Source organism: Pyxicephalus adspersus, chromosome 3 (assembly GCF_032062135.1).
Source record: "Pyxicephalus adspersus chromosome 3, UCB_Pads_2.0, whole genome shotgun sequence".
Taxonomy (NCBI): Eukaryota; Metazoa; Chordata; class Amphibia; order Anura; family Pyxicephalidae; genus Pyxicephalus; species Pyxicephalus adspersus.
Window position 1 is genome coordinate 61,799,520 of NC_092860.1, and position 27,504 is coordinate 61,827,023.

The 27,504-nt window shown below is 36.7% G+C and overlaps 1 protein-coding gene across 4 annotated transcripts in view; it reads right to left on the reverse strand.

Annotated features, from left to right (window-relative positions):
- Positions 1-3,373: 3,373 nt before the first annotated feature.
- YJU2 (YJU2 splicing factor homolog) overlaps positions 3,374-27,504 on the reverse strand; it is a 75,519-nt gene continuing 51,388 nt past the window's right edge. For 3 of the 4 annotated variants that reach the window (XM_072404911.1, XM_072404912.1, XM_072404914.1), the window contains exons 4-8: positions 22,444-22,578; positions 21,811-21,992; positions 21,599-21,719; positions 11,570-11,738; positions 3,460-4,445 (exon numbers count right to left, since the gene is read on the reverse strand). In XM_072404911.1, the coding sequence (XP_072261012.1) occupies positions 4,351-4,445; positions 11,570-11,738; positions 21,599-21,719; positions 21,811-21,992; positions 22,444-22,578 (702 nt within the window). In that variant the 3' untranslated portion in view covers positions 3,460-4,350. Of the gene's footprint in view, positions 4,446-11,569; positions 11,739-21,598; positions 21,720-21,810; positions 21,993-22,443; positions 22,579-27,504 lie in introns of all 4 variants that reach the window. The other variant, XM_072404915.1, reaches the window with a different exon arrangement.

Consider the following 27,504-nt stretch of genomic DNA (forward strand, 5'->3'; position numbering starts at 1 on the left):
CAATCTTAAATGATTGCGCACTGGCGAGCTTGCATTAAAAAAGTCACCGTTCCCCTAAAAAAAAAACATTCTTTCAAATGGCACACATATTTCACTTAGCCCTAAAAAATGGTTTTCAAATGTTTAAAAAATACACAGTTAGGTTCATAAATATTTGGACAGAGACAACTTTTTTTCTAATTTTGGTTCTGTACATTACCACAATTTTAAATGCAACAAGGTGCAGTTGGATTGCAGACTTTCAGCTTTAATTCAGTGGGTTGAACAAAAAGATTGCATAAAAATGTGAGGAACTAAAGCCTTTTTTTCAACACAATCACTTCATTTCAGGGGCTCAAAAGTAATTGGACAAATTAAAAAGCCAAAAATAAAATGTTCATTTCTAATACTTGGTTAAAAACCCTTTGCTGGCAAAGATAGCCTGTAGTCTTGAACTCATGAACATCACCAGATGCTGGGTTTCCTCCTTTTTAATGCTCATCCAGGCATTTACTCTAACAGCTTTCAGCTGCTGTTTGTGGGCCTTTCTGTCTGAAGTTTAGTCTTCAACAAGTGAAATTCATGCTCATTTGGGTTCAGGTCAAGTGACTGACTTGGCCATTCAAGAATATTCCACTTCTTTGCTTTAATAAACTCCTGGGTTGCTTTGGCTGTATGTTTTAAGTCATTGTCCATCTGTATTATGAAACACCACCCAATCAATTTGACTGCATTGAGCTGGATTTGAGCAGACAGTATGTCTCTGAACACCTCAGAATTCATTCAGCTGCTTCTGTCCTGTGTCACATCCTCGATAAACACTAGTGTCCCAGTGCCACTGCCAGCCATGCACGCCCAAGCCATCACACTGCCTCCGCCATGTTTTATAGATGATGTGGTATGCTTTGGATCATGAGCTGTTCCACACCATCCCCATGCTTTTTTCTTGCCATCATTTTGGTAAAGGTTGATCTTGGTTTCATCTGTCCAAATAATGTTTTTCCCAGAACTATGAAATAGCCTTTGAGTCAATTGTCCAATTACTTTTGAGCCCCTGAAATGGAATATTGTGTAAAAAAAAGGCTTTAGTTCCCCACATTTTTATGCAATCTTTTTGTTCAACCCACTGAATTAAAGCTGAAAGTCTGCAGTTCAACTGTAACTGAGTTGTTTCATTTAAAATTATTTATGGTAATGTACAGAACAAAAATTAGAAAAAAGTTGTCTCTGTTCGAATATTTTGGGACCTAACTGTATATTAGCTAAGAAATAAGCATATTTAAAAATGGCATTTTTAGGTTTGGAAAGAGTTAACTGATTTCAGCTCTTTACCTACCTAAACACTTACAATGCCTGAACCGAGGATCCGCCTGGTGTTAAATACTTGAGTTCAAGGCGAGACCTTGCTTTTGCCAGCAGACTAGATCATCCAGCCAAGTTCTTCTTTGCTTCCATATACATATATATATATATATTATAATAAAATCATATCAATAAATGATTATGGAATGTCAAACTGTCAAAATACAAACAGCCAAAGTGCATAGATTGCGCATGTCCCAATTACAGGCATTTGTATCAGCTGTGCGCATATCATTCATTTGTCTGTTTTTTTTTTGTCTGTAAGTAAGGATTTAATTGATAAGAAAGAGAACAAGTTTAGGAGAGATAAACAAGCATTCACCAATGGAAGGGCATACAAATACAAAAAAGAACCAAGCGTGTTAAAAAAATCACAAAATGGACCCAGAGATAGAGTACAGAGTCTAATAGCTCCCAGTACAGGTTAGAAAGCACACAATGCACACTTTCATTCACAAAAAGAGGGAGGAGGTTATATATGCAGACAAGATGGCAAATAAATGTTTAGTTTGAGAATCAAGAGGATTAGAAGCATTTTGTTTGTGAAGCGTTTTAAGATGAAAGAAAGAAGCATAGACATCGTAGACGTCATTCACTGATGGACGATTGGACAAAAGCGAGTGTATAAGGATAGACTTTTTGACCAGTAACTGCTGATATAAATCAAATCACCTAAGACCAAAACTATGCTACTTTCAAGAAGGACAATAGGTGGAATACATTTTAAATAAATACATATTAAGGGAGAACATTTTTTTTGTTGAATGCAAAGAAATTAAAATATGGCACTCTTCTGATCTAAAAGATGTTGAATATCTTTAGGACCCCAGTCCTTTCTTTGCTGAAAGACTTTGAATCTGCACATTGGGGGATGACATTAGCAGCATCAAAGGAAAGAAAGAGGTCCAAAGACATATTAACACCTTTCCTCCAAGCCATCATTTTATTCCTAACAATACTACTTTTAATGTGTGGGCAAAGCATATTGAGGGGAGCAAAGAATCCCTTGAAGCAGCCACGGCATAAACTGTTTTTTGATGTGGAAATTAGTGTAGTACAAAGAAGAGGCCATGATTCAATCTCTAGATTGACAAAATAAACAACTTATATTGGCAGATACTGGGTATGTTTGCACATGAATACACCTTGAATATCTGGAGCTTTCCCAAGGAGATTAAAGGTTTCTTTTGCTGCCAAGTAATTTGAGAACATTTCTAGCTGTGTCACGCCTTTATGTTTAAAAACGAGTGGGATATTTTGCATTAGGTATAATAGACTGGTGAAACAATACATTTTAATGAGATGACATCTGCCCAGTACGGACAGGGAAGCTTTCTCCAAGTGGTAAGTACAGAGAATATGGGCCTGATTTTTTTTCAAGGCTGCAAAGAATACACTTTCATAGAGTGAAGCTGGTTAATTAAGGAAACCTAGAATGGACCTTGTCCAGAATTAAAATTCCAATAGGATTCCAATAGCAAATGACTTTGGAGAAATCCATTCCGAGTTTGCTGGATCACCTCACTTCACCTCTCTAGCCTAGGGGAGCTTTAATAAATAAGACCCTATGTTGGACAGGAAGCACAAGAAAGGAGAGCGTTTAAAAGGTTTCCATAAGCACTTATCAGTTGAATAGCAAGTTGACTACCAACAAAACAAACCTTAAAGCACAAAAAAGGTTAGGTAGCTATACTCACACAAATCAGCAGTGTTTGCCCCAGCCCCTTTTAGCTGGGTGTACCACCTGGCACGTTTTTTACTGGTTACTGCTTTTGGATGGCTGAGTACAATATATAGCCCACTACTTTAACTGCATTGACTTTTTCTGCAATCCACACCAAACAAGTATAACCACTAATGACCTCAAAGGTGTTTGAATAAACGACAGTCGGAATCCAGAATACTTGGACTATTTCGTCCAAATTGCCCTAGAACTTAGGCAAATTCTTGCAATACTAATCAGCTGTGCAACAATTGCCAAAAGTAATCACTGTCATAAAAACAATTCTTTATAATAAATTATGCTTTAGGCTATGGAAAACTCATTATTTTATTTTTACTGGAAAGTAGTTTAATAATCTAACCTGGTAAATTTTAAAGACAAACATTTTAGTCAACTAGTGGCTACAACTTTATTACAGTACTTCAGATGTATATACAGTCCTGTAGTACATTGAAAAATGCAATACAAATTCAATTTTTTATCTCAGCAGTATTTTTTTCAAAACCTAAAATGCTATATAGCAAAAGACTGCAGCAAGCGTTAAAGCAAATATAGCACAAATGTATAATTCAGCCAAAAAAAAAAAAAGACCTTCCTATGTCTGTTTACAAACAATGGGTAAATGTGTCATGGGTCAAAGACATATAGGTGTATTTATAAATTTTTCTCCTGTCAATTTTCCTGTTCCATTTTCCTATTGTGACTGCTGTGCACGTTTGCAAAGTTGGCCACTAGGTGGCAAAACAAGTCATAGTTTTATTGTATACTGAACAAAAAATGTAAAAAAATTTGAACTGCTGTCAGCGAACTTTCAGCAATTTGACAGGAATATTTTATAAATATACCCCAGAAAGTTTGCATTGCGTTTCTGTGTTATAGAGATCATAACTTTTACTTCAGCATTGACTACAGTAAATTTGGCAAATATTGCAAACTTCTATAAAATTCAGAAATTTTTTCACATTTGCCTTACAATTCAAAAATGTATTAGAAATTTGCGGAAATTTCAGCAAAGCTAAAATCTATTAAGTATTCACTTACTCCTAGTTAATGTGGGGGTTTGCAAGCATTAAATGTTGCAGACTAACTGCCTAATTATAATGGGTTTCCAAAGAATGTGTGCCATAATTATATATAAAACAGCCTTGCATAACAAAAAAAAAAAAAAAACACAAACACACACTTTTGCTGATCAGTGTGTCATACATTTAAAAAAAAAACTAGGCATAGTTTGAACAGATAAGATTTCACCATGATCCACACTTGTCCAGGTTATTTGTTTTGCTTTAATCACTATGTTCACTATCACAGTACATTCCTAGTAATGACAGAGAGGATTCTTTTAAAGCTGTTGGTACACACAGGATTTCAGTGGTGTTATCTATAACAAAGACAGAAAAAAACAGCAAAACACATGATTAAAATATCTCATTTTACACAAACATTTTTATAAAGGATAAAAAAAGTTTTTTTTAAAAACCCTTGTTATTCAGACACTTCATTTGGCTTATTTTTTCATGTGTTGGTTTTGCCCAGAGATGTGCTTTGACAAACTTTGCAATAAATGTTTCTGAAAAGGTCTTTGGAGGATGTCTAAACTGTGTTATAGTTTAATCATTTACAAATGTTTGTCTTAATTAGGCTCAACCAACAGGGATTTATTGCTCGGATATTAAAGGGTGTTGAATGCCTCCTAATATAGGAAAATAATCTTGCAGTGTCTATTTGGTGAAAAAAAAATAATTGTTTACAAACCTAATTTTGCATGCATGAATAATGTAGAATCAACAAGACTAGTGGTCAAGCTGTGATACTTTAACTTTTTAGTAAAGTGACAGACTGAAGCAGGAGGCTGAACTGCAGACTTTGAATAAATCCATTCCAGGTTTGCTGGATCACTCAGCTTCACTGATGAAAGTGTATCCCCTCCAGACTCGAAGAGCTTGAATAAATCAGGTCAATTGATACAAGTTTTTAGAAGAGATAGTGCATAAAAAAGTTCTTGAAAAAAAATTAAAATGTTTATTTAGCATTGATGTTATTACAGCTTTGCACTGCTAAATTTTTATTTTGTTGACTTTTGTATGTTTTTTTATAACTGTAAAAACTGCAACAAATGTATTTTAGTTATCAATTGTAAAGGTATAAACCTATATAATTCTACATATGTACCTATTTATACTAGTGTCATAGGGCTCCATGTCTGCTTTCATTAGATGCATTTTCCACTACAATAAATAGAAACACACTAAAATGTATATCAGCAAATAAAAGAGGAAAGAAAGAAGAAAGCAGCTTTTTATGGCAACACCAATCTAAAACATCTTAAAATTGTTTATTCAACTTACTAAAATACATATATTTGAAACCAACATTCATTATAAAAAAGCTGTAGTTCTAAACAAAACTCGGCTAGCAGTAAATTAAACACTCTCACATGTTAGGTGTTTGATGAGTTGTGGGTCAAAAATGCAATAGACAGTTATGGTCTCCCAATGCGTTTCGCCCTGGTGGGCTTCCTCAGGGGATTTTGAGACCCTAAAAGATTACATTGGTAAGTATATGTACAGTAATTCACAGAAGTAACATGAATAATTATTCAATAGCGTAGACTTGGTATATTGACCTAGGGGGGAAACAGAAAATGAGTTCTCCGTGTATATTTGAGATGGGAGGTGATGAACAAGAGAGTAATAAGTTTGGAGACTTCTGTGTATAAACATGAAATATAGTTATCCATCATAGAAAGGATACACATATAGGTGAATAAGTGATCAAAGTGATAAAATAAAATGTAAAAGCCTTACTAGAATAAAGATCGTTCAATAGAGTAGATAATATGGATGTTTTTGCCACTGCTTGGAGTTGAAACCCTTATCTTTTTGAATATCAAAGTTAGACTCAAGCATATGGGTTAAATGGTTGAAGTGGTCTAGGAAAAATAGAATAATAGCAAGGGGCATAGGTATTGAGGAATGTTCAAATAGGTTTACCCTATATAAGACTGACAACCTACTGTAACCGTATGATGAATAGAAAGAGGGTAAGGATTCCTTTATGGATCTAAATATAAAAATATAATTAAATATTATATATATTATACATGCCACTGTACAGTTATCTGTATTTTTATCATACACACACACACACATATATATATATATATATATATATATATATATATATATATCATGAATGGTGTTATGAGGCTTTAAGCTAATGTGGTTGTAATATACAAATTAGCCACAAGATGGCGAACCTGGGATTCATTTTATTTTATCACTTTGATCACTTATTCACCTATATACGTATCATTCCTTTGATGGGTATATTTCATGTTTATACACAGAAGTCTCTAAACTTATTACTTGTTCATCACTTCCTATCTCAAATACACGGGGAACTCATTCTCTATTTCTTCCCCTTGGGTCAATATACCAAGTAAGTCTACGTTATTGAATAATTATTCATGTTACATGAATTACAGTATATACATATACTTACCAGTGTAATTTTTTAGGGTCCCAAAATCCCACCAGGGCGAAACGCATTGGGAGAGACCGTAACTGTCTATTGCATTTTTGACCCACAACCCATCAAACACCTAACATGTTCCAGTGTTCGTTTATTGCTAGCCGAGTTCTGTTTAGAACTACAGCTTTTTTATAATGAATGTTAGTTTCAAATATATGTATTTTAGTAAGCTGAATAAACGATTTTAAGATGTTTTAGATTGGTGTTGCCATAAAGAGCCGATTTCTTCTTTCTTTCCTCTGATTATGAATCGGCTCGGAAACCACTTCAGAGGTAGCTCTCAAACAATTTTACAGTGGGATCAGTCTTTCTCTGTTATATTGTTATATATCAGCAAATATCATGTATGACAACATATTTTGAAACACATTTTAATGCAGATTCATATGCAGTACAAAGTATATTGCATTAGCCAGCTTACGAACTCCTTTTCCTGATACGTATGCGGCTAGATGGAAAAGCCACGATGGTGTCTAAAACAGCCACTTCCAATGCTTCCTCTGCTAGGGGAGCATGCAAATCCCTGGGTATTAGGACTACTGGGTCCATGACCATAACCATTGTTGATTCTGTAATTGTTACCAAGTGCCAAATCTCTTCCAATTCAGTGGGATATAAAAAGAATGTTGGAGAAGTCTCATAAGGACCTTCTTTGCCATCCATGCCAAGGAAAATGGGCCCATTTCTTTTGCTTTGGCGACTGTAGGTAAATTTATTCAGAGAGAGACTGTGAGAACCCAATTACATACATATTTTGTGGCTGTAGATGGACTTCATTGAGAATAAAATCGGCCTAAAAAAATGTGGGCCTTAGAAGCATTCTTGGAGGCCATAAACTTTGGAGAACTTAAACCCACTGTGACTGGTGGTCCTCACAACTACTTCTGTTCATATGCTTCTGGATCTAACTCTAATCGCTGAGGCTCTCTATGATTTAAAGCAGCCTAATTATATGAAAATCTTGCTGCTGAAACAGCAGGACAGACATACCAACTTGGAATTAACATCCAATTACCAGGAAAAATTTTTGGGCCATTGAGAACCTACTTTGAAAACACAATCTACCAGGCGGTCCCCTCACACCCTATATGAGACTCATGGGTATTGCTTTGCTAAACACCACCAAAATATCCAGACTGCTCTTTCTCACCTTCCTCTGAAGCCCAACAAGGTGAAATGCATCAGAACCAAGACTCTGTTCTATTCCATTCTATGCTACGCACTTTAAGCCTATACTTTGTCACAAGTAATGTTTATTCTGTGAAATATTTGGAATACACTGTTAACCTATTATGTAAGTAACTGCCAATTAACCTTTATCCAAACTTCTGAACCTCTTTTGATCAGAGAAAAAAAAAAACTCTCCTCTTTCAACTATTTTTTCAGTCAGTCATAGGAAAGAAAATTCTTGAAACTTGTGTCAGTTCATACAGTGGATATTTAAATTTGTAAAGAATGCAGACACTGATGTTTTTTTGAACAGCCTAATATTCCCCCTTTCTCACTTTCTGTAAAAGAATAACACAAATTTGCGTTACAATTGTGTGTATGGAAATAGGGGCTATTCTACAGATTTTTAACTAATTTTTTATACAGATTTTCACTTTTCATAATGACACTGCAGTGGATGAAAAGAGAGAATCACAGAGAGAATCCACTACACATAATAACATGGGATAACCTTTGTCCCTTTTATCCTAAAGTTCTACTTTGGGTATAAACATTTACTCTTGTCAATTTTTTTGGGGGGGCTAGATTGTTCTTTAAGGCCATCCATTTCTATAGACTAAAGCTACGTACACACTTCCAATTATTATCGTCGGAAAACGAACGACGAACGTTCCTGCACGATATATACGAACGATCGTATAGCACCGATCCTGCACATAGAGATAACGACATGATCGTTCGTAGATATTGTACACACAATAGATACGATCGTTTAAGCGATAGAGGAACTATGTGCACGACAGGAAAGTGAACGGACGTTCGTTCATCACGCATGCTCTGAACATGGACGATCAACGAACGACCGTACACACGAACAATGTTCAACGATCGTCGTCCAATCCGATCCGCCGGTCCGGTCGTTCGTTTCCAACAACTTTCCTCGTTCGTCGGCGTCGTTGGTTACTTTTTTACGAACGATTTTTTGCCCAATCGATCGTTCGTCGTTCGATTGGAACGATAAAAATTGGAAGTGTGTACGCACCTTAAGGGGTCTGCTTATAAATGTTTTCACTGAAGATTAACCAAACTTTTACCCGAAATTTACAAATTTTTAACAATGTATTCACAAATAAAATCTAAATATAAGTAAAAGTTTTTTTCACACATTTTTTTTCTCAACTTTGGCCATCCCTGGAAGCTTAAGAGTGCACCCTGATACTGAGCAATCATGCTTAGCTTACCCAAAAGAAGCAAAGCTCCTGCATTACTACATTTATCTCATTGTGAAATGTAATCTCAGATATCCTGTTGATAATCCCAATTTTTGTAGCTTGCATATATAGTTCAATACTGTTGTTATTTACCTATACAGTGGAATGGGACCTTAGTTATTGGATATGGAAACTAACTGGCAAACTAAAAGATCTAAACTATGTCTATATGGTTTTCTATAGGATATATTTATTTCCCTAGAGGTTAACCTCTCTAGCGGTCTAATTCTGTCCAAATTTTCATGCAAAAAGCGGTACAATTTTTTGCATGGAAATTTATTTTTCATTGTAGGCTATAATTCTTAGGCATAACTCACTGATATTTAATAAATTTAAAAATAAACTTTAAATAACAAAACACAAAAATCTGTTAAAAAAAAATTATTTAAACGTATTGTAACTGTGTAAATACATATATGAATAGTTCTTAGTATTGGACTCAATACAGCTATTTTGTATTGAATCCAATACAAAATTATTTGAATTTCCCAATACAGCTATTTTGTATTGAATCCAATACAAAATTATTTGAATTTCCCTCCGATCCTCCTGCACCGACGTCACCAGGAAACCCCGTAGATCTCTCTCTGCACTTCGTGGCTGAAGATCGGAGGAGCAGGACGCCGGGGGACAGTAAGTGGGTTTTTTTTAGTTAAAAGCGACTCCGAGTGTGACTCGGGATTACCGCTTTTTGCATATAAAATTCACCCCGAGTCACACTCGGGATTACCGCTAGGGGGGTTAAACTTGATGGATTTAGGTCTTTTTTTCAACATGACTATGTAGCCATCTCCTGAAAGACACTGCCTACAGCAGATTACAGCAACAATGTGAAACTGAAGCAGCTGATCTAGTATGTTTTTTTTTTTTTTTTTTACAATGACTTGTGTAAAGTACAAAGGCCCATCTAAATACTTTTCCTTTTCATTCAACTATTATAGCCTCTTTTACAAAAGAAAGCCTGGAAAAAACCTACAATTTGATACATAAATTTTTCTAGATCTAATAAAGACCAGGAGAGATGTTACAAATATTTAGTAGGTGGTATAGATGCCCCATGGATATCCATCAGTTTGATTCTACATACCCAGCAAAATGCTGGAGATGTGATCACCCCCAGGGCTCTATGCTTCATATCTGGAATTCCTGCCCAGCAATTGAAAGCTTATGGGATAAGATGTTTAAAATCTACAACCATATTATGGGAATGGATATTCAACCGCACACTCTTGGCTATGTTACCTGGCTCCTATAAAACTATTAAGAAAGGTCTCCTTTGACATTTTATTATAGCAGGCCAGAAAATATTAGCTAGACATTGGGGCTCTACAATAGCTCCCTCTATTGCTGAATGGATGTGTGAAATTATTGATGGTTCTAAGGATAATATGTCATGGGACTCTTGGACCTAGTATCCTATTATCCTTATAATCCAGGCTTATCTGAACTAACTTGGTTTTCGGATGTTAACTGTAGTTATGTGTACATATTTGGAAAAGTGTACTTACCTTTGTATTTTTGGAAGAAAAATGAAAGGTTGTGTTTTGTGCTTTATGATCCCCCCCTTTTTTTTAACTATTATTTTGTTTCTTTTTTACCCTAAAAAAATTTGTCATCGTTATCACATTTACGATGTGTTATTATAACCTTGTGTATAGGTAAATAAACCTATTATACATAAATCTGAAAAAAATTGTCAATCATTTATGTGTTTGACAGTATATATGAAAAATGCTGAAAAAACCTGCCTTTTTTATTTATATGTAAAGCTCAAATCTTTCAGGTCCTATTTGCATTTCCGTGTTGTAGTAATGAGCATACAGCTGTGTGTTGCTTTTTTTCTAAAGAGCACCTAAGTCACAGATACAATAGCATGCCATACACCAGCACTGCAACACATCTAATGCAGACTAATTAAGTAATTAGTCTCTAAAGGTCCACTGCCAAATTATTAAAAATTGATTGGTTACATCACTACCAAGCAAGTTATAGTATCAATGCAAAGCTTATTGTGAAGGGGAATGTAGAATAAAAACTTCTATATTTCTCAAGTCACCAACACATCCTTAGAAATTAGAGCTTTGCTGCAAAGGCTTAAATCTATTTAGTAGCATAAGAAAATGTTGGTCTAATATGTGGCAGCAGAAAATTGTTACAGGACCTGGCTAGGTAAATATTTGTCATCATTTCAAAATTCTGATGTAGATTACAATCTTTCTAGTAGTCATTTCAGGGTTTTAGAGGTTGCTAGGGGTTCCTTGAGCTTTGGCTGATTGACCTCCCATTTGGAGGTGACCTCTTGGTTGGTGGCCAATGTCACCTGTCAATTATTGCATCATTTACTTTTTCTATTGTGTATTTTTTTCTATATTGACTTCCTATGGTTTTTCCATTGACTTCCTATTGTTTAAGGGGGTTTCCCACAGGGTTCCTTGAGGACAGTTATGAGATAATATCTGTAACTCCGCTCCCCTTTCCAACCAGCCTATTTCTTGTGAGCACATGAGAGAGAAGAGAAAAAAAATGATACCTTTGCACTGTAAACTTTCTTGGATCTTTGTACTTTTAGAATGGGCAGCAGGGTTGATTTTTGGTTTCTCGAGCTCAGTGGTCTTCCGCTTTCTAACGAGGCTTGGGATGATATGACTATAAGAGTTGCTTCTTTTGTGCTCCGATTTTTCAATGCACAGCTTCTTGTTCTTTTAAGAGATATGGTTTAATATCTTTAATTAGGTATACCATGTTTGATGTGTTTAAAAAGTTAAATACTTATTCCTCCATATGCAGAGCAGTGGGGTGAACTGATGCTGCTCTGTATAGGAAGGGAATCTTAATGATCTCCAAGTAAGGAGTTAGAAGGGGGCATATTAATGTAAGAGCAGAGGTGCTACAAAGAAAGGCAGCTGCCTTTACCACTTTAGAGCACGGCTGCATAAATTCAGTAATTTAGACAGGAAAAAAGGCATTTATGAACAAAATACAATAAATACACATTTACACACTGACTAAATTGGTTTGGTTCCTGATTTTGCAAATGCAAATGTTAATACAAAAATAAAACAATGTCTTAGCCAATTACGTCTAATCTTTTAAAAAATATTTTCACAAAAAAAAAAAATTGGGTTAATAACAAGTCTAGTGAAACCTTTTTATGAAAATGCAATATTTACTGATCAAACAAAAACTATTTAGTGCAACTGAAGAAATTTAGTGCAATTAAAGAAACTATTATTTTATTAAAATAATCATTGTATTCACCAGCATTAAAAGGAGAGATAACTCTTAACGGAAAATGTAAAATTAGAGAAGGTGATGAGCGGTGCTAAGAGAGACAGAGCTGCAGGTGCATCCATCTATGGCTTTTAGTAATCATGGCACAGAAAGATGTCCAAAAAATACACAGGAGCAGTACTGCGTAGCTCTGTTGAACTGCTTACACAATCCGCAGTCACTGTGCGCTATTAACAATAGAACTAGAATTACTATACAGCCACTATCAATAAGTATTGCTTGCATAATCTCTTTTGGATCAGAATTGTGAACAGGTATCCCCTTTCTTTCCAAGCCCACTGGACTTCATGCCTCCACTATAAGGTTATTACATTGTGCTGGAAGAAGACCGTGATTGTAGCAGGACATTTGGTTTTCACTTAATTCCTGCAGCTCTGGTAAAAATGTATGTTGTCATTCCTGTCAAATGTCTGTCATTGTTCATGCAAAGAGAGATAATGAGAAAGAGGGGGGGGGGTCCATTTATCCTTGACTTGAGTTAATAACGCCTACCCCAGAAATGTCAGATAAATATAAAAGAAAAAGAGAAAAGGCCGGGGATTTTTAGGCAAGATAATAGTTTTTATTATTAAATTTAGTGAGTTATATTCATAGCATACAACACACATATCAGAGTAATATAACATAAGGTAAGGTCCTTTCCCTTAATTCCATATTGAAAAGGGGAGGTCACCAATGGGACCAAATAAACTCTGTGGGTGTATAGACGTAATACAAAGTAGGTAAGCAATGTGTTGAGTCCTGACGTGTTTGGCCTGACTGGGCTTCCTCAGGGGACTTGGTAGATTCAAACTGTACACTGTATTCCAAGAATACATATATGGGGTAGAATACAGAGATGTATTAGCTTTCTAAACACATGGATATTGAAAAAACAGAACATTATGAGCGAATATATATCAAAGTGCTATGGTGAAGTATTTCAGTGATATCGTATGACAAGGGTGACGGTATATATATTTATTTATATATAATATTACATTATTTCAATGAAACAAAGGCGAATGTAAACAAAAATTTAGCCAATAATTATAGTAAGTATTTGGTGATATAATGAGATAGTATTCATTATGCTAATATGAAGATATATAAAAAAATTGATACTGAGAAATTGGTACTTGTTTAAATAATATTAAAGATGGCTAAAAACTGACTTAGAGGTACCGTATATTCCGGCGTACAAAACGACTTTTTAACCCCAAAAAATCTATGACAAAGTCAGGGGTCGTCTTGTACGCCGGGTACCAGTACTTACCTGCAGCGCCCGGTGTCCTCGCGAGTCCCCTCTCTGGTCTGGCGTCCCTGCGAGTCCTCCTGTGCCTCCTTCTGTCTTCCTGCTTTTCAGCTTACACTAATCCCCCTGGGCAGGCTCGCGTTGCTTCACAGCAGGACTCGTGTAAGCTGAAAAGCAGGACGTGAGCCTGGATTGGCTCTCCAGTGGAGAGCCTGGATTGGCTCTTCACTGGAACACGCCCATTCATTAAAGGAACGTTAGAGTGGGGGGTCGTCTTATACGCCCAGTCGCCTTATACACCGGAAAATACGGTAATTACTTGAGTGGAAAAACAATAGGAGAGGTTGGTCAAATATAAGATAGCCTTGAAGTGGATACTAAGAATTGCAAGTAGTGGTATCAATCAATAATGAGCCTATAGGTGTAAACATATTAAACAATCCAGAAAAAAAAAAATTATATATCTATCTATCTTGGGGGTGATATAATAGAGGTATAAGTGGTTAAAGTAATATTTTAACATTTATTGTTGGAAGGGATATGAGTATAGTAGGTAGATTAGATGTGTTAATATTAAGTAAAATGAAATAATAATGTACTTACAATTGATTGTCTGAAAAAGGATTTCAGAAAGAAATTGATATCGTAGATCAGTTAGAAGATAACCTCAGAGCAGATGCTGGGGATTATAAGTAGTAACATAAATTAAGGTCGATACTAATTAATAAAACATGGATGATTTAATCTTTGTCGATAAAAATATTGTTGGAGGATCCAATTATAGGATATCATAAGGGTAGTGTAGACATATTAATTATTATTACCTTAGTTTATAAGGTAATTATTTGTGATATATTTTAATACTTAAATACTTTTTTCAATTTTCTAATACTTTTTGTATTGATAAGTGATTGATACAATCAACAATGCATAAAAACTGACAGTTATAATGAAACTGGCAGTAAAAGAGAAGATGAAAAATATCTGTATGAATCAATGTATGAAAGTCAGCTAGTGCTATTAAAGCTCTTACCTGAATATCATGGGAATGACATCTGTAGGAGGGAGCCTGATGGTGACGCTATGGTAAAGAATAGCAGCTAGAAAATGGTTGCTGCAATGGCCCTTTAAAAGCCTGTTTGTATTTGGCGTCTGGAAATCGTGACAGGAAAGTGGGAGGTGGGAGGAAAAGTGACAGCTTCGGCCCTTAAATGATGCCCTCAGTTGAAATTACAGGCTGCATCTTGCCCTGATAGCAGAGGGGATGCGATTCAAAATAAGGGGGAGTGGCTCCAGAGCGGGGAACTGCCTAATACACGCCCTCTAGATGCAAATGAGAGGGAACGTGATGAGGCACAGACAGGATTAATAGAAGTGTAATGAGTGATGGTGGTTACAGAGAAATGTTTTGATGGGGGAGACTTAGAGCTGTGTATGGAGTGAGAAAATGAGTGTACCAAAATCACAGTATCTGAGTAGAATAATGATTAACCACCTGGGCGTTACACTGATGTCTAGATTTCTGTACCAAAAGCGTTACACTGTTTTTAGACCTGTAAACTACAGAAATATGTCCGAGCAAGGGTCTAGTAGATATCATCAATATAAAAAAAAGATTGAAACACACAGTCATGTAAAAAAAAAAAAAAATGTACTTTTAATAAAATCCTATCCTATTTTTTTTGCATAGAAATTTTTGTTTATATTGTGGGCTTGTAATTCTTAGGATTAACTCCCGGGTATGATAATTATATTTATTATATTATAATCATAAATTATAATATAATACATAAATATAAATAATAATTTAAAACAATAATGAAATAATAGACAACAATGTAATCTAAAAATAAAATTAAAAATGTACTTTTATTTTTATTTCATGTTGTGTGGTGTTTTTGTGCTGTAAAAACCATTTAAAAGCAGATTACATTGTAATCTGCTTTTAAATTTCCCTCCCTGACACACCCCCATACATCACCAATCACATCACCCGGAAGATGACTCATCCTCCGGAGTGATCTGAGGGGGGGATTTCCCTGCCCAGCTCACACAGACAGAGACAGACGCTGGATGCTGGAAGCTGCTGCTGCTGGCATCTCTAGAGAGATGCACAGCACAATGCAGGATTTCTGCATTGTGCTTGACATCTCACTGCAGATGCCAGCAGCAATAGCAAATCTTTTATTTCTGCTAGAGGAGCTGCGGACACTGGGTAAGTATTTGCTTTCAGTTGTAATCTGATTGTCATACAATGTATGACAATCGGATTGCAATATAACATTTGTTTACATTTAACCACCTGGTGAGAAAATTTCGGGGTTAACGATAATTGCAACTTTTTTTAGCACGGAAAAGTTCGGGCTTAACGGTTGGGAGGTTAATGTATGGAGTATACAAAAACAAACTAAATACTTAGCTCATTCTATCATTGATAGGTGGAGTGAAATAATGCAGGTTAACACAAAAATCGGATAATAAGGACCAAATATTACAGTACTGTTTGTGAATGGGATAAAAAGGAAAACTGAAATAATACTTAGGTAGATTTGGTTTGCCTTTGTCCAAGGTTGCTGTGTAAAGTTCAAGTTATCAGCCAGAGTCACTGGGCTCCCTGCAGTGCTCAATGTGTCAGTGCTGTTGTCCTTAGCAACAAGATGATGTCAGTGAGAGCTGTCTATGCTGGGCTTACATGGCTTTTTCTATGCCAACCAAAGAGGTAGGACTAATACAACAAACCAATGATAGCAGGGTGGGGGCTGTCTGAAGGGCTGTGTACACATGGGTTATGATACTCCGTGGACGCTTCCCAAAATGCCCTTGTTAAAGCCATTAATAATAATTTCACAAGTACAGGTTTTATGAACTGCCAACCCCCATATTATTAATCACCACAATATAAGGAGTTCACAGAGACCAAACTAGGCATGTCTGGGACTTTTGGTTCACCAGGACCAGCTAACTATGGGTTCCAGGCTTTCCTGAGGCCTAGGAGACTAGTCCTTGGTCTTAAAATGCTCACCACAAAACACAAAAACACCAACTTTTACAATGGGTGTCGTAAACTACAGGGACTGAAGCCAGTACAGGGCAGCTTCAAAAAACTCACCTAGTAAGTAGTTTAAAATTGGTTTCTTGGTACTGGCTACTAATGGAGGCTTTGTGTACGTAATGTAGCATGAGGTCTATTTGGTCTTCTGTAATTTTAACGTTAAGGTCTCCCCCTCATTTGGCTTTGAAGTAAGGCACAGAGGAAGCACGTGCAGTCAATTGTAATTTTTACATATAGGAGAGCACACCTCTCAAGGGGGCTCCAGTGACACACAGACTTTCTATAGAAGCAAGAGGACAGTGAAAATCCTGTGCTGATGGCAGAGATGAAATAAAATGCGGGTACTGTATCTTCCTCCACATACCTAGGCAAGGAAGGGAGTGATCTACTTGAAGCTGTTCTGTGGTGAGCCAGGAGGAAGGCAGCGAAAAATGGCTCCGTAAACATCATTCTCAATCGAGATTTTAAATATTCAATCCTTTCTACTTGTTGGAAACCTAGGGTGTCCCAGTATAGGAGACATGGGGGAAGGAAAGGCAACAATTCCTTCTTTACAAAAGTATTTCAACACAACTTTAGGTGTCTCACCGGTCAAAGGGTGGTGATGCAAGGAAGCAATGTCTTCAGATGGGGACCATGCAGCAACACTTAACATTACTGGGGACATTGAATCTTCCAGTCTGACCCAGCCCTTAAGGCCGGCATGCCTGCACCAATCTATCAAATCGGTCAGATAGACTGCTCTGTGATACAATACCAGGTCCTGGAGAGCCATGCCCCCTCTATCTTTGGGAAGGCGGAGAAGAAATTTGTTAAGGTGGAGGGTTTCAGTATTCCAGATAAATTTCAGTTTAAGTTTTTGAATGTATACAGGGTATAAAAGCATGGGTCCTTTTTGCTCTGATGGCACGTGTCAGGGCCTTCCCGCACTTATTACTGTATTCGTGAAAGAAGGATTGTGTCTTATCTCTAAGTCATGCAGGTCCTGGAACAACTGTCAGTAGTTGCTGACTTTCTTTCTTAACCATATGGCCCTGCTGTAGCAATAATCCCTGTACATAACACTTATGGGCCTCCCAGACAGTCAGGGAGCTAGAAACTGATGCATCATTTCTAGTAAAGAAGGCCGAAAGCTCACCCTCTAAGTGGGTTCCTAAATCTCCTGAAGTCAGAAGTGACTCATTCAAACGCCAAGGGGAAGTAACATCTGAGGACACTGACCGATATTGGGGCATGATCAGAGAAGGTCATATTGCCTATCTCTGAACTCAGCACCAGAGGGATGGTGCCATGTTTGACCAAGAAAAGGTCTATGCAAGAGGAGGTTTTTTTGTGAACCAGGGAGTAGAAAGTATAGTTTCTTTCGTTGGGGTGCCGTATTCCCAGATATCCGTAAGTTGGTGGAGGTGCAAAAGACTCTTCAGGCGCCGTAGGACTGAGTATGGGAGGTAGGAAGCCCCTCTGGATACATCGTGAGCCGGGTCTAGAGCCAAATTGAAATCTCCTCCCACTATTATAGTACCCTCTGCAAACATATCAGCAACATTGAGGAACTCTTCCAAAAATGATACTTGATTGGTATTAGTGAGGTATAAGTTACCCAGGATAAAAAGTTGGAAGTGTATCTTTCTTTTGACTAGGAGGTAGCGCCACTCAGGGTCTACCTTCAGAGTGACTAGTGACCATGGGATAGATTTGTCAATAAGTATTTTGATGACTTTGGACTTGAATCAGGTGATGAGCCTTGGTAAGCTGTCTGGTAGTGGTGGTTTTTGAGTGACGTTATCTTATCATGCCTAAAATGTGTTTCCTGAACAAACGCTATGTGACAGTTCAGGCAGTTGAGGGCATTTAGGACCAGAGCGCTTAGTTGGGGAGTTAAGGCCTTTTGCATTACTAGATGAAATCTTTAGCGACATAATAACTCTGGGGAGAGACCTGTCTCAACTCCAAATTGCACTAGGGACGAAGGGGTGGGCGTAGAAGGGAGGGTCGGGGGGAGGGATAGACTAAGGACTACGCAAAAGGAGGGTAAGGGTAGGAAGAGAAGAAAGAAGGGAAAAAAGGGGGGGTGGACATGAAGAGAGAGAAGAGGATAGAATCAAAGAAGAAGGGAAAAGAAAGGGTGGTGCATTACTCCGGAGACCACCAGCAAGTACTAGTTTGTGTAAGTGTCTAGCTTCTATTTCACCAGGAAAAGGAGCGAACTAGTGAGGGAAAGTGGAATTCAATGGATGTAGGCATGTTTCCACTCACCGTCACAGTGTCAGGTTAAAGCATAACAAAACATTGAAATTCACAGCAGAAATTAACTTAACATTAACAAAATGGTAAACAATGACTCCCAATAAAATTAATGGGTAAAGATATAATAACCAAGGAGTACAAGAAGTATTGCCCTTAGTGGTAGGACGATAAAACCAAGAAAAAACAAGGTGCAAAAAAAAAAAAAAACAATGTGCCGCCACAGTACAAAATAGGTCATGGCCGGATGGCACACTGAACAACGGCAAGCGGCAGAGATTATTCAGGTGCAAAACAGAGCGACACTCCTTGTTCTCAGGATCATATCTGTCAAGTGTTGCCACTGTGCAGGAGCCATCCAGCAATACTGTATAACCAATCCATTAGCATTAGTGATATATGCACTGACAATTCCAGAGGTATTAGATAATTTAAGCATGAACAACCAGAGTATGTATCACAAAAAACAGTGTGCCAGATAAAAAACATGCGGGTATACCTGTATTGGCCATAAACAATCAGCCCGAATATTTTGGCAACAGCATAGTGTCTTAGGTAAGCAGGTTAAGCACTGTGGGAGAACACAATTAAAGAGCAAAACATCAAAAAATTTGTTGAAAGGGGGTAAAAATCTATGTTCAAGCACGGCTGGTTGCTGTCTCCTGCATTGCAATTGCCTATTGCCGTGGCAATCTACTAGGGCAATGATAGAACTTCCTTAAAAAAAAAAAAAAACTATTACAGCTCATCCAAACTATATTAGATCCACTGCTGTAACTAGTAATATATTGCAGTAGTCACTATCCGGCATAGAAATAGGATTAGGGAGGGAAAAAAATCAAAGCAGCAATATTGACTTAGTAATGAACCCTCTCCACTAGGGGGTAGGCAAATGCTATCATATCCAGCAGGCCTAATATATCTAAGTAACAGTATACAGTATGGCAGGGCAGATAAATGAGGACAGCTATTTATTACCAAAGTTAACTTGCCCTCTAAGGGCAGAAAACAAGGCACGGACTCTGCAGCCTTGTAGGGTGACTACAAGTCAGCACTTGAATAAGTTAAGATATGCACACACAAGCTGCTCTAATATAATATATTTAAAAAATAAATTAGTACATCTGTAAATTCACAAATCTATGCAGTTTAATATAATTTTCCTCACACATTATGGAGTAAGGCACAAGGAGCTCTCTATTCTGGTGGCCATAGCTTCCAAATAATTTTTGGTGGTTAATAGGGCAAGAAGCTCCTGGAGCATGGCACATGCAATAGGTGCCTGTGGCAGTGCTTGAGCCATGCTGGGTTCGGGTTAAGCAGATCCCCAGAACTCTTCAGAAAAGATCGCTGGGCTCTCTGGGGTAGCAGGGGATTGTGACAGGGAGCCTGCAGGGCTAGTTGCAGAGGCTCCTAGGCTGGCGTGAGAGGAAGAAGAAGAGGGGTGGTCAGGCGCCATATTGCGTGCCATGTGGTTTATGGCAGGAGAGCTGTGCGGGGTGAAATATTGAGCTAGATCTAGCCTCTTACCGGCTCCCTTGGATCCTTGCTTCCTCCTATGGCGCAGCATGCAGTTTTACTCATCTTTATTATTATTTAAACAAGTACCAATTTCTCAGTATAAATGTGTATGTTTTGATATCTTCATATTAGCATTATGAATACTATCTCATTATATCAACAAATACTTACTATATTTATTGGCTACATTTTTGTTTACATTCGCCATTGTTATATTTAAATATTGTAATTATAGATTTATCGTCACCTTAGTCATATGTCACTGAAATACTTACCATTGTCTTCACCATAGCACTTTAACATATATTTGCTCATAATTTTCTATTTTTTTCAATATCTATGTGTTTAGAAAGCTAATACATCTCTGTATTTATATCCCATATATGTATTCTTTGTATATAGTGTACAGTTTGAATCTACCAAGTCCCCTGAGGAAGCCTAGTCAGGAAAAACACGTCGGGACATATCACATTGCTTACCTACATTGTATTACGTCTATACACCCGAAGAGCGTTTTTGTTTTGTCTAGTTTATTTGGTCCCGATAGTGACCTCCCCTTTCCAATATGGAATTAAGGGAAGGGACCACCTAACCTGATGTTATATTACTGTATGATATGTGTGTGTTGTATGCTATGAATATAACTCACTGAATGTGTTAACTATTATCTTGCCTAAAAAAATGTAATGGAAATTATAATTAATCCAAACAATAAATCATATCAACAAAAATCATTACAATAATTACTTACATGGTAATACCTAACCCAAAAATGAATCAATAGGATTAGTATTGGCTATATTTTTGATCTATGGATTATTCTGGGATGTAACATTGATCAATTTGTCGGGTGGGGTAACATTTTATCTTAAAAGCATTTATTATTTTTCTAAAATGAATTAAAAAAAATACAAGAGCTCAAACTTTTTTGTACACTTTAAATCAAACCTAATTGGCAATACTGTTGTTCATGGAAACCCCGTCTCCAATCTGGATACCGTGTGACATTCCTATGGGATTTTCTTTCATTTATCCAAAATACTAATTCGAGCTAAACAAAAGTCATTTGAAATTTACAGCTCAGCAATTCAACACTCAGCAACTGTTCACATTCCCTTCACTATTTTATGTAGTCCCTAGGTTAACTGTTATTCCACATTTCATTAAAATTTGAATTTCAGAAGCTAATTAAATGGACTAGGGTGGTTGTTAATTACCTTTGATAGAATATCTGCATGAATGGGTATTACATGTTTCTTAGGCAAAATAGTGGGAAATTCTTCTTCAGAATCAGAATCAACAGCCAGTTGCCTCTTCTGAGCTTCGTTAACCATTGCCCTAAAAGAATTGCCAATTAGAAAAGATATATGTATTATAACAGATTTCCATAGAACACATGATACTAGCTTCCTTCCTATTAAAATATTACCTCATCTCTTTCTCATCTTCTTCATCCTGTCTTTGTCTGATCTCATCTTCTGTTTCTCTGTAGTGAACCAACATGGAATCAAAGTCTACATTTGCTTGCCGCTGGTTCAGTTCCTTCAGCTCCTGCAAATTCTCCAGTACATCCATCTCCATTTTTGAGTCCTTTGTCCTGTTTTCTAGAACCTATGAGCACAAATACATGCATACTTATAAATAACTTTTTCACAACCAAAACCTTTTAAAACAGTTGTTTATTTTGGGTTTTAAGTAATGCAGTGCAGAATCTATGGCAGCATGTGTCACCATATTAGTGCCATAATGAGGAATTAATGTCTTATTTGGTCAGTTCTATGCTCTCTTTCCTAAAAGTCCCAATATTCTTTATTCAACTGCATTATGTTTAACAGTGGCAAATTGGGCTTCTCTTTTCTTTCTTTCTTTTTTGTTTCTTTTTCTGACTAGTCACTACTCTCTTGGATCTTTGCAACCTGGTTTGTCTTTTTAATTATAACCAACTGAGCTATCACAGATGAAGAATGTATATGCATATGTGTTCCATGCAAACACAGGATAAAGCCTTGTATTGGGTTGAGTTTTGATATTTTCCTAGCATAATTATAGTATTTTTGTATACCTTCATTGGGTTATTAAGCTCCTCTTCTTCTCTTTCCTTTTGAAATCTTTTCTCTTCTTCTTCAATAAGTTTTTCTGCCTGGAAATTGCGTGTAGCTCCATGCTCCATGGCGTAGTCTGTATTCTCTGGGTCTGTCTGTCAACAGGATAGCCAGAAATTAGATACATAATCACATGTATTTCAACATACCTTATGTATTTATGTATTCACTGAAAAATATTTTTTTTTGAGGTCCACTGAAGGATGGCGGAAGTCTATGATATAAACCCTACTATCAGTTTGCCTTATGCAGCATAATATCAATAGTATAAACATATAGCATATCAATAGTATAAACATAATCACAGACTATATTTCTAAAAAAGGAATTTAACAAGGAGTATAAAAATCTAAGTTAGTTACATGAGCAAAAAGCTAGAAACATCAAACAGGAATACCAAATTTAAATAGCAGCATTCCTGACTATTGCCTTAGCCTGTAAGAAAAGGAAGCACCAGCAAAACACACTTCTCAAAAAATTACAAAACTTTTTAAAAAAAAAAGGTAATCTGTGCCTTCCTGAAAGAAAGATTCCTAAAAACTGGGTTACCAGGTAACTAACTCTGATTTTCCCAAGTCTGTTTCTAGGATGAGAAACATAACTGGAAAAACAAGAAAACTGGAAACCATCTGGTACCACACATAGGAAATGAGCAACAGAGAGATATGCACACACAAGCTGTTCTAAATAAAATATACTACACATTTTCTTATCTTGAAAAGAGATAAGGAAGTGCTAGTTAATATATTTATAAATAAATTAGTACATCTGTAAATTCACAAATCTATGCAGTTTAATATAATTTTCCTCACACTTTATGGAGTAAGACAGCTGTATATGAAGGGCTTGAAAACATTTAGGGCTTGCTTTTTTGTTTTTTCCAAGACTGGAGAAGATGGAGTTTTTGTCTTTTAAGACTATAGGACTGATTTATCAAAGCTCTCCAAGACCAGAGAAGATAGACTAACATGGGAGAAAATGCATAATCTGTCAAACCTTCAACGCATGTCTTAAAATAATTTTCTATTATTTGGCAACTTTTTTCAATCCTGGATAAAATCAATCCCAATTTGATGGCTAGTTCTACAAGTGTGGGCAGGCAGAGTTTTTATTGCAGAAAGGACAAGCGATGTCACTTCTGCAATAAAACATACCTGCCTGTTCTGTTTGTTTTTCTTTAGAACTAGAGCTTGAGCTACGTTTGCTGGATGCTGGGTTAAGACAGGCATATGCAGGAATTCCTGTGAGTTATGAAGTTCTCCCCCAAATAACTTTCTAGGAATTTAGAAATTGTGACAAAAATTTTTTTTACCCTTTTTATTTATCTTTTTTTTAAGGGACTGCCGAGGTTTTGAAGTCAAAGCCTTGCAAACTGAATGAGGGGTGAGAAACTCAAGTCCTGGGTTAGAGTGGGCTGCTTATTGCTAATACCTATACTAGTACATATAAAATAGGGTTCATACAAACACACACACATATATATATATATATATATATATATATATATATATATATATATATAAAAGTTTGTTAATTCCCTATTTCAAATAACTTTTTTCTCGTCCCTGTAAGAAGTAATCAAGGATGTGTAACATGTCTATCTTGCTACTACTAAAAGGAATGTAAAATAAGCTCATTTAGAATATTGTTTATTGCCTTGCAAATGACCACAGGTCAGTCTATGTGCATATATATATATATATATATATATATATATATATATATATATATATATATATATATATATATATATATATATTGTCACGCTGCTTTCTTCTATTTAACTACTTTATATAATCTGGATATTTATATATTTATATTTATTCTCCTCCCTTTTTTGGCAATGAAAGGTTTTTTTCTAGTATTTTTTGATATAAGCATAGGATGTCCTTTCGAACTTGCCAAATATAATATTGGATCTCAGTCATTACCAGAGTGATAGACTTTTACCCAGTGCCATTGAACATTTTTCTTATGAGTCTCTGGATATGGTAACTACATTTACAAATAGTTATGATAATATGTTCTTGCTTTATCTTATATATTTTATTTACACAGTTATGGTTGGATATTGCAATGTGTTTTAGAATATTGCATGAGAGGATTTCTAATATACTGTACCGGAGGCTGCTTGCATATTGTTTGGTAGTCAGAGTCTTCCATCCCCCCACCTAGGGCACGTACATCAGTAAGCTGATAGTAGCCCCCCTCTGGGCCTCTCTCCATTTCCATTTCTATTCCTTTTCTCCACTCGCAGTAGATATGCGAGTAGCAGTCCTACTTGCTTTTTACTTTTATTTTCTTTGGTCACTGCTTTGTACTCTAATTTTTTTCTTTTTAGGTTTTCCCCTCCTCCCCCTCCCATTCATTGTTTAGTTTCTATCTTATCCCTGGTACATTTGTACAGATATTTCATAACCTGCATTACTATTTGCCATGTCTAATTTGAAGCGTTGTAGCTAAAATGTGAGAGGATTTAACATCCCTAACAAGAGATCCCAAATATTATATGGTTTACATAAACAAAAGGTGAACATAGTCCTACTTACAAGAAACATTTTCGATCCAATATTATACCTTCATTAAAGAACCGATATTACCTGTTTTGGTACCATAGTACCTACACAGACTTTAATCGTGAGGAGTATCAATTGGTTTTCATAAAAATACTCCGTACACGATATTAGCACAAAAATCTGACCTACTAGGCCGATTTTAAAAGTTTCTCTTTTTGGGAAAACCTATGAAGAGAGAAATTTTTTCTAACTTTGGTTCTGTTCATTACCACAATTAATTTTAAATGAAACAACTCAGATACAGAACTGCAGATTTTCAGCTTTAATACAATTTGTTGAACAAAAAGATTGCATAAAAATGTGAGGAACTAAAGCCTTTTTTTTTTTTTTTTACACAATCACTTCATTTTAGAGGCTTAAAAGTAATTGGACAATTGACTCAAAGGCTATTTAATGGGCTGGTGTGGGCAATTCCTTTAAAATGTCATTATCAATTAAGCAGATAAAAGGCCTGGAGTTGATTTTGCGGGGGGGTGGAGCTAGTATGTGTAAGATTTTTCTATCCCCCCTTTTATTTTTTTAATTTTAGAACCCTTCTTGAGGCATATCAGGGGAAATCCCAATATCCATGGCCTCAGAGTACAAAACCAGGTCCATAAAGTAGCTGCATACGCAGATGATGTCCTTTTTCTTTTTGTTTCCTCACCTAGGACTTCCCTACCTAATTTGTTAGCCGAGATTACCCTGTTTCCCCTATGATAAGGCACTGTCCTATATTTTTTGAAATGCCAAAATATGCCCTAGGTCTTATTTTCAGAGGGATGTCTTATTTTTCCATGAAGAAGACTACAGTACACATTTATTGTTGAAAATCACTCATGATCACTCATGTGCCAGGTAACAGACTCCGTTAGGGCAGGGATCAGCAGCTTGCTTGTCCTTCCTGGCGCGGAGTCGCGGGCACGTGCGCGGCCTTTGAAGTTACTTTCTGTTTCGCTTTGCACTGCAGCCAGCACCAAGGAGTCACACAGAGGCACAGTTACCCACCGTACCACCCGAATGGGAGATTCTTTCAGGCGCAGGTATAGGGGGGTGTCCTATTTGTGGGGGGTGCTTTAGTTTATTGTTTTGGGCAAAATCGTGTGGGTGCCTTATTTGATGGGGATGGCTTATCATCGGGGAAACACGGTAGTAGATATTCAGCTGTCCAAATATAAAAGTAATTTACAAAAATCAGAGGCTCTATCTATTTCACTGTCTGATGGGAGGGTGGAGGCACTAGCTCCATATTTTCCTTTTAAATGGGCAAAGTCTGCTATATCATATTGGGGACTAAGATCCCCTGAGATTTGTCCTCGGTAGTTAATTTAACTTTTTTGCCATTGTTGAGTACAGGGAGGAGAGATTTACAGCATTGGTAACAACACACATTCTCTTGGTTTGGTAGGTGTAATATACCAGAGATGAATGTTATGCCACGTATGCTATATTTACTCCAAATTCTCCAGCTTCACGTCCCACAAGTGCTATACAAATTTAGGCAGGAGTTTCTCCGCTTTGTCTAGGAGGAGGGGGGGTTGGCCCCCCAAATATTTTACCTATCTTTCACCAAACTATAATTGTAATACTATACTGGCCTTTCTGCTTCTGTTCTTTGAACCCCAATTTATCTGGACAGGGGAGGTGCAGGAAACTAAAAATGTAGGTGTAAGATGTATAAACCCCTAAAATTTCATTAGCATGGTATCATTAGAACATAAAAACCTCTGCTCATCAAACTGTCCGCTTCCCTACCTTGAACTTTAATTTCTCTAGAATAGAGAGGTGCAGAAAAACAGAATCATGAGTGCAAGTGGGGGACATTTGTGGCTAACACCCCCCAAACATTCATCACCATGGCGTCATTACATTTGCTCAAACTTTGCTCATCAAAAACTGCTGCCCTGGTAACCATGACTTACCCTACCAGTATCTGAACCCCAATTTTGTTTTGATGGGCAGAGTTTTTTATGTTCATATTATGCCATTGTGATAAAAACTTTAGGGGGTGTTATCCACAGATGTTCACCACACATTTTTAGTTTCCTATACCTTACCATTCCAGAGAAATTGGGGTTCCAATGTTAGAAATGGACAGCAATGTGTTCCAAAGCAGTGCGTTTGCCATAGTAACAAACTTTTAGTGTGGTGAGAAGGGAATTTTTGGCTAACTCCCCCCCACCTGCACCTACATTTTCAGCTTCATACACCCCCAGCATTCTAGGGAAATTGGGGTTCAAAGAAGAAAAGCAGACGGGGTAACAAAGTATGATAGTTATAGATTTGTGAGAGATAAGTATGATAAGTTTCTATGTAAGTGGTCCTAGGGGTCCCCAATTTGCATTTTTTTTAATTTACTGCAACCCCAATGTTGTATTTTCACAAAATTTTACAATTCTGATCCCCATATCATGAAATTTGTAAAAGCTGGGGTGATCAAATTGTGAATGGTGCTAACCATAAGTG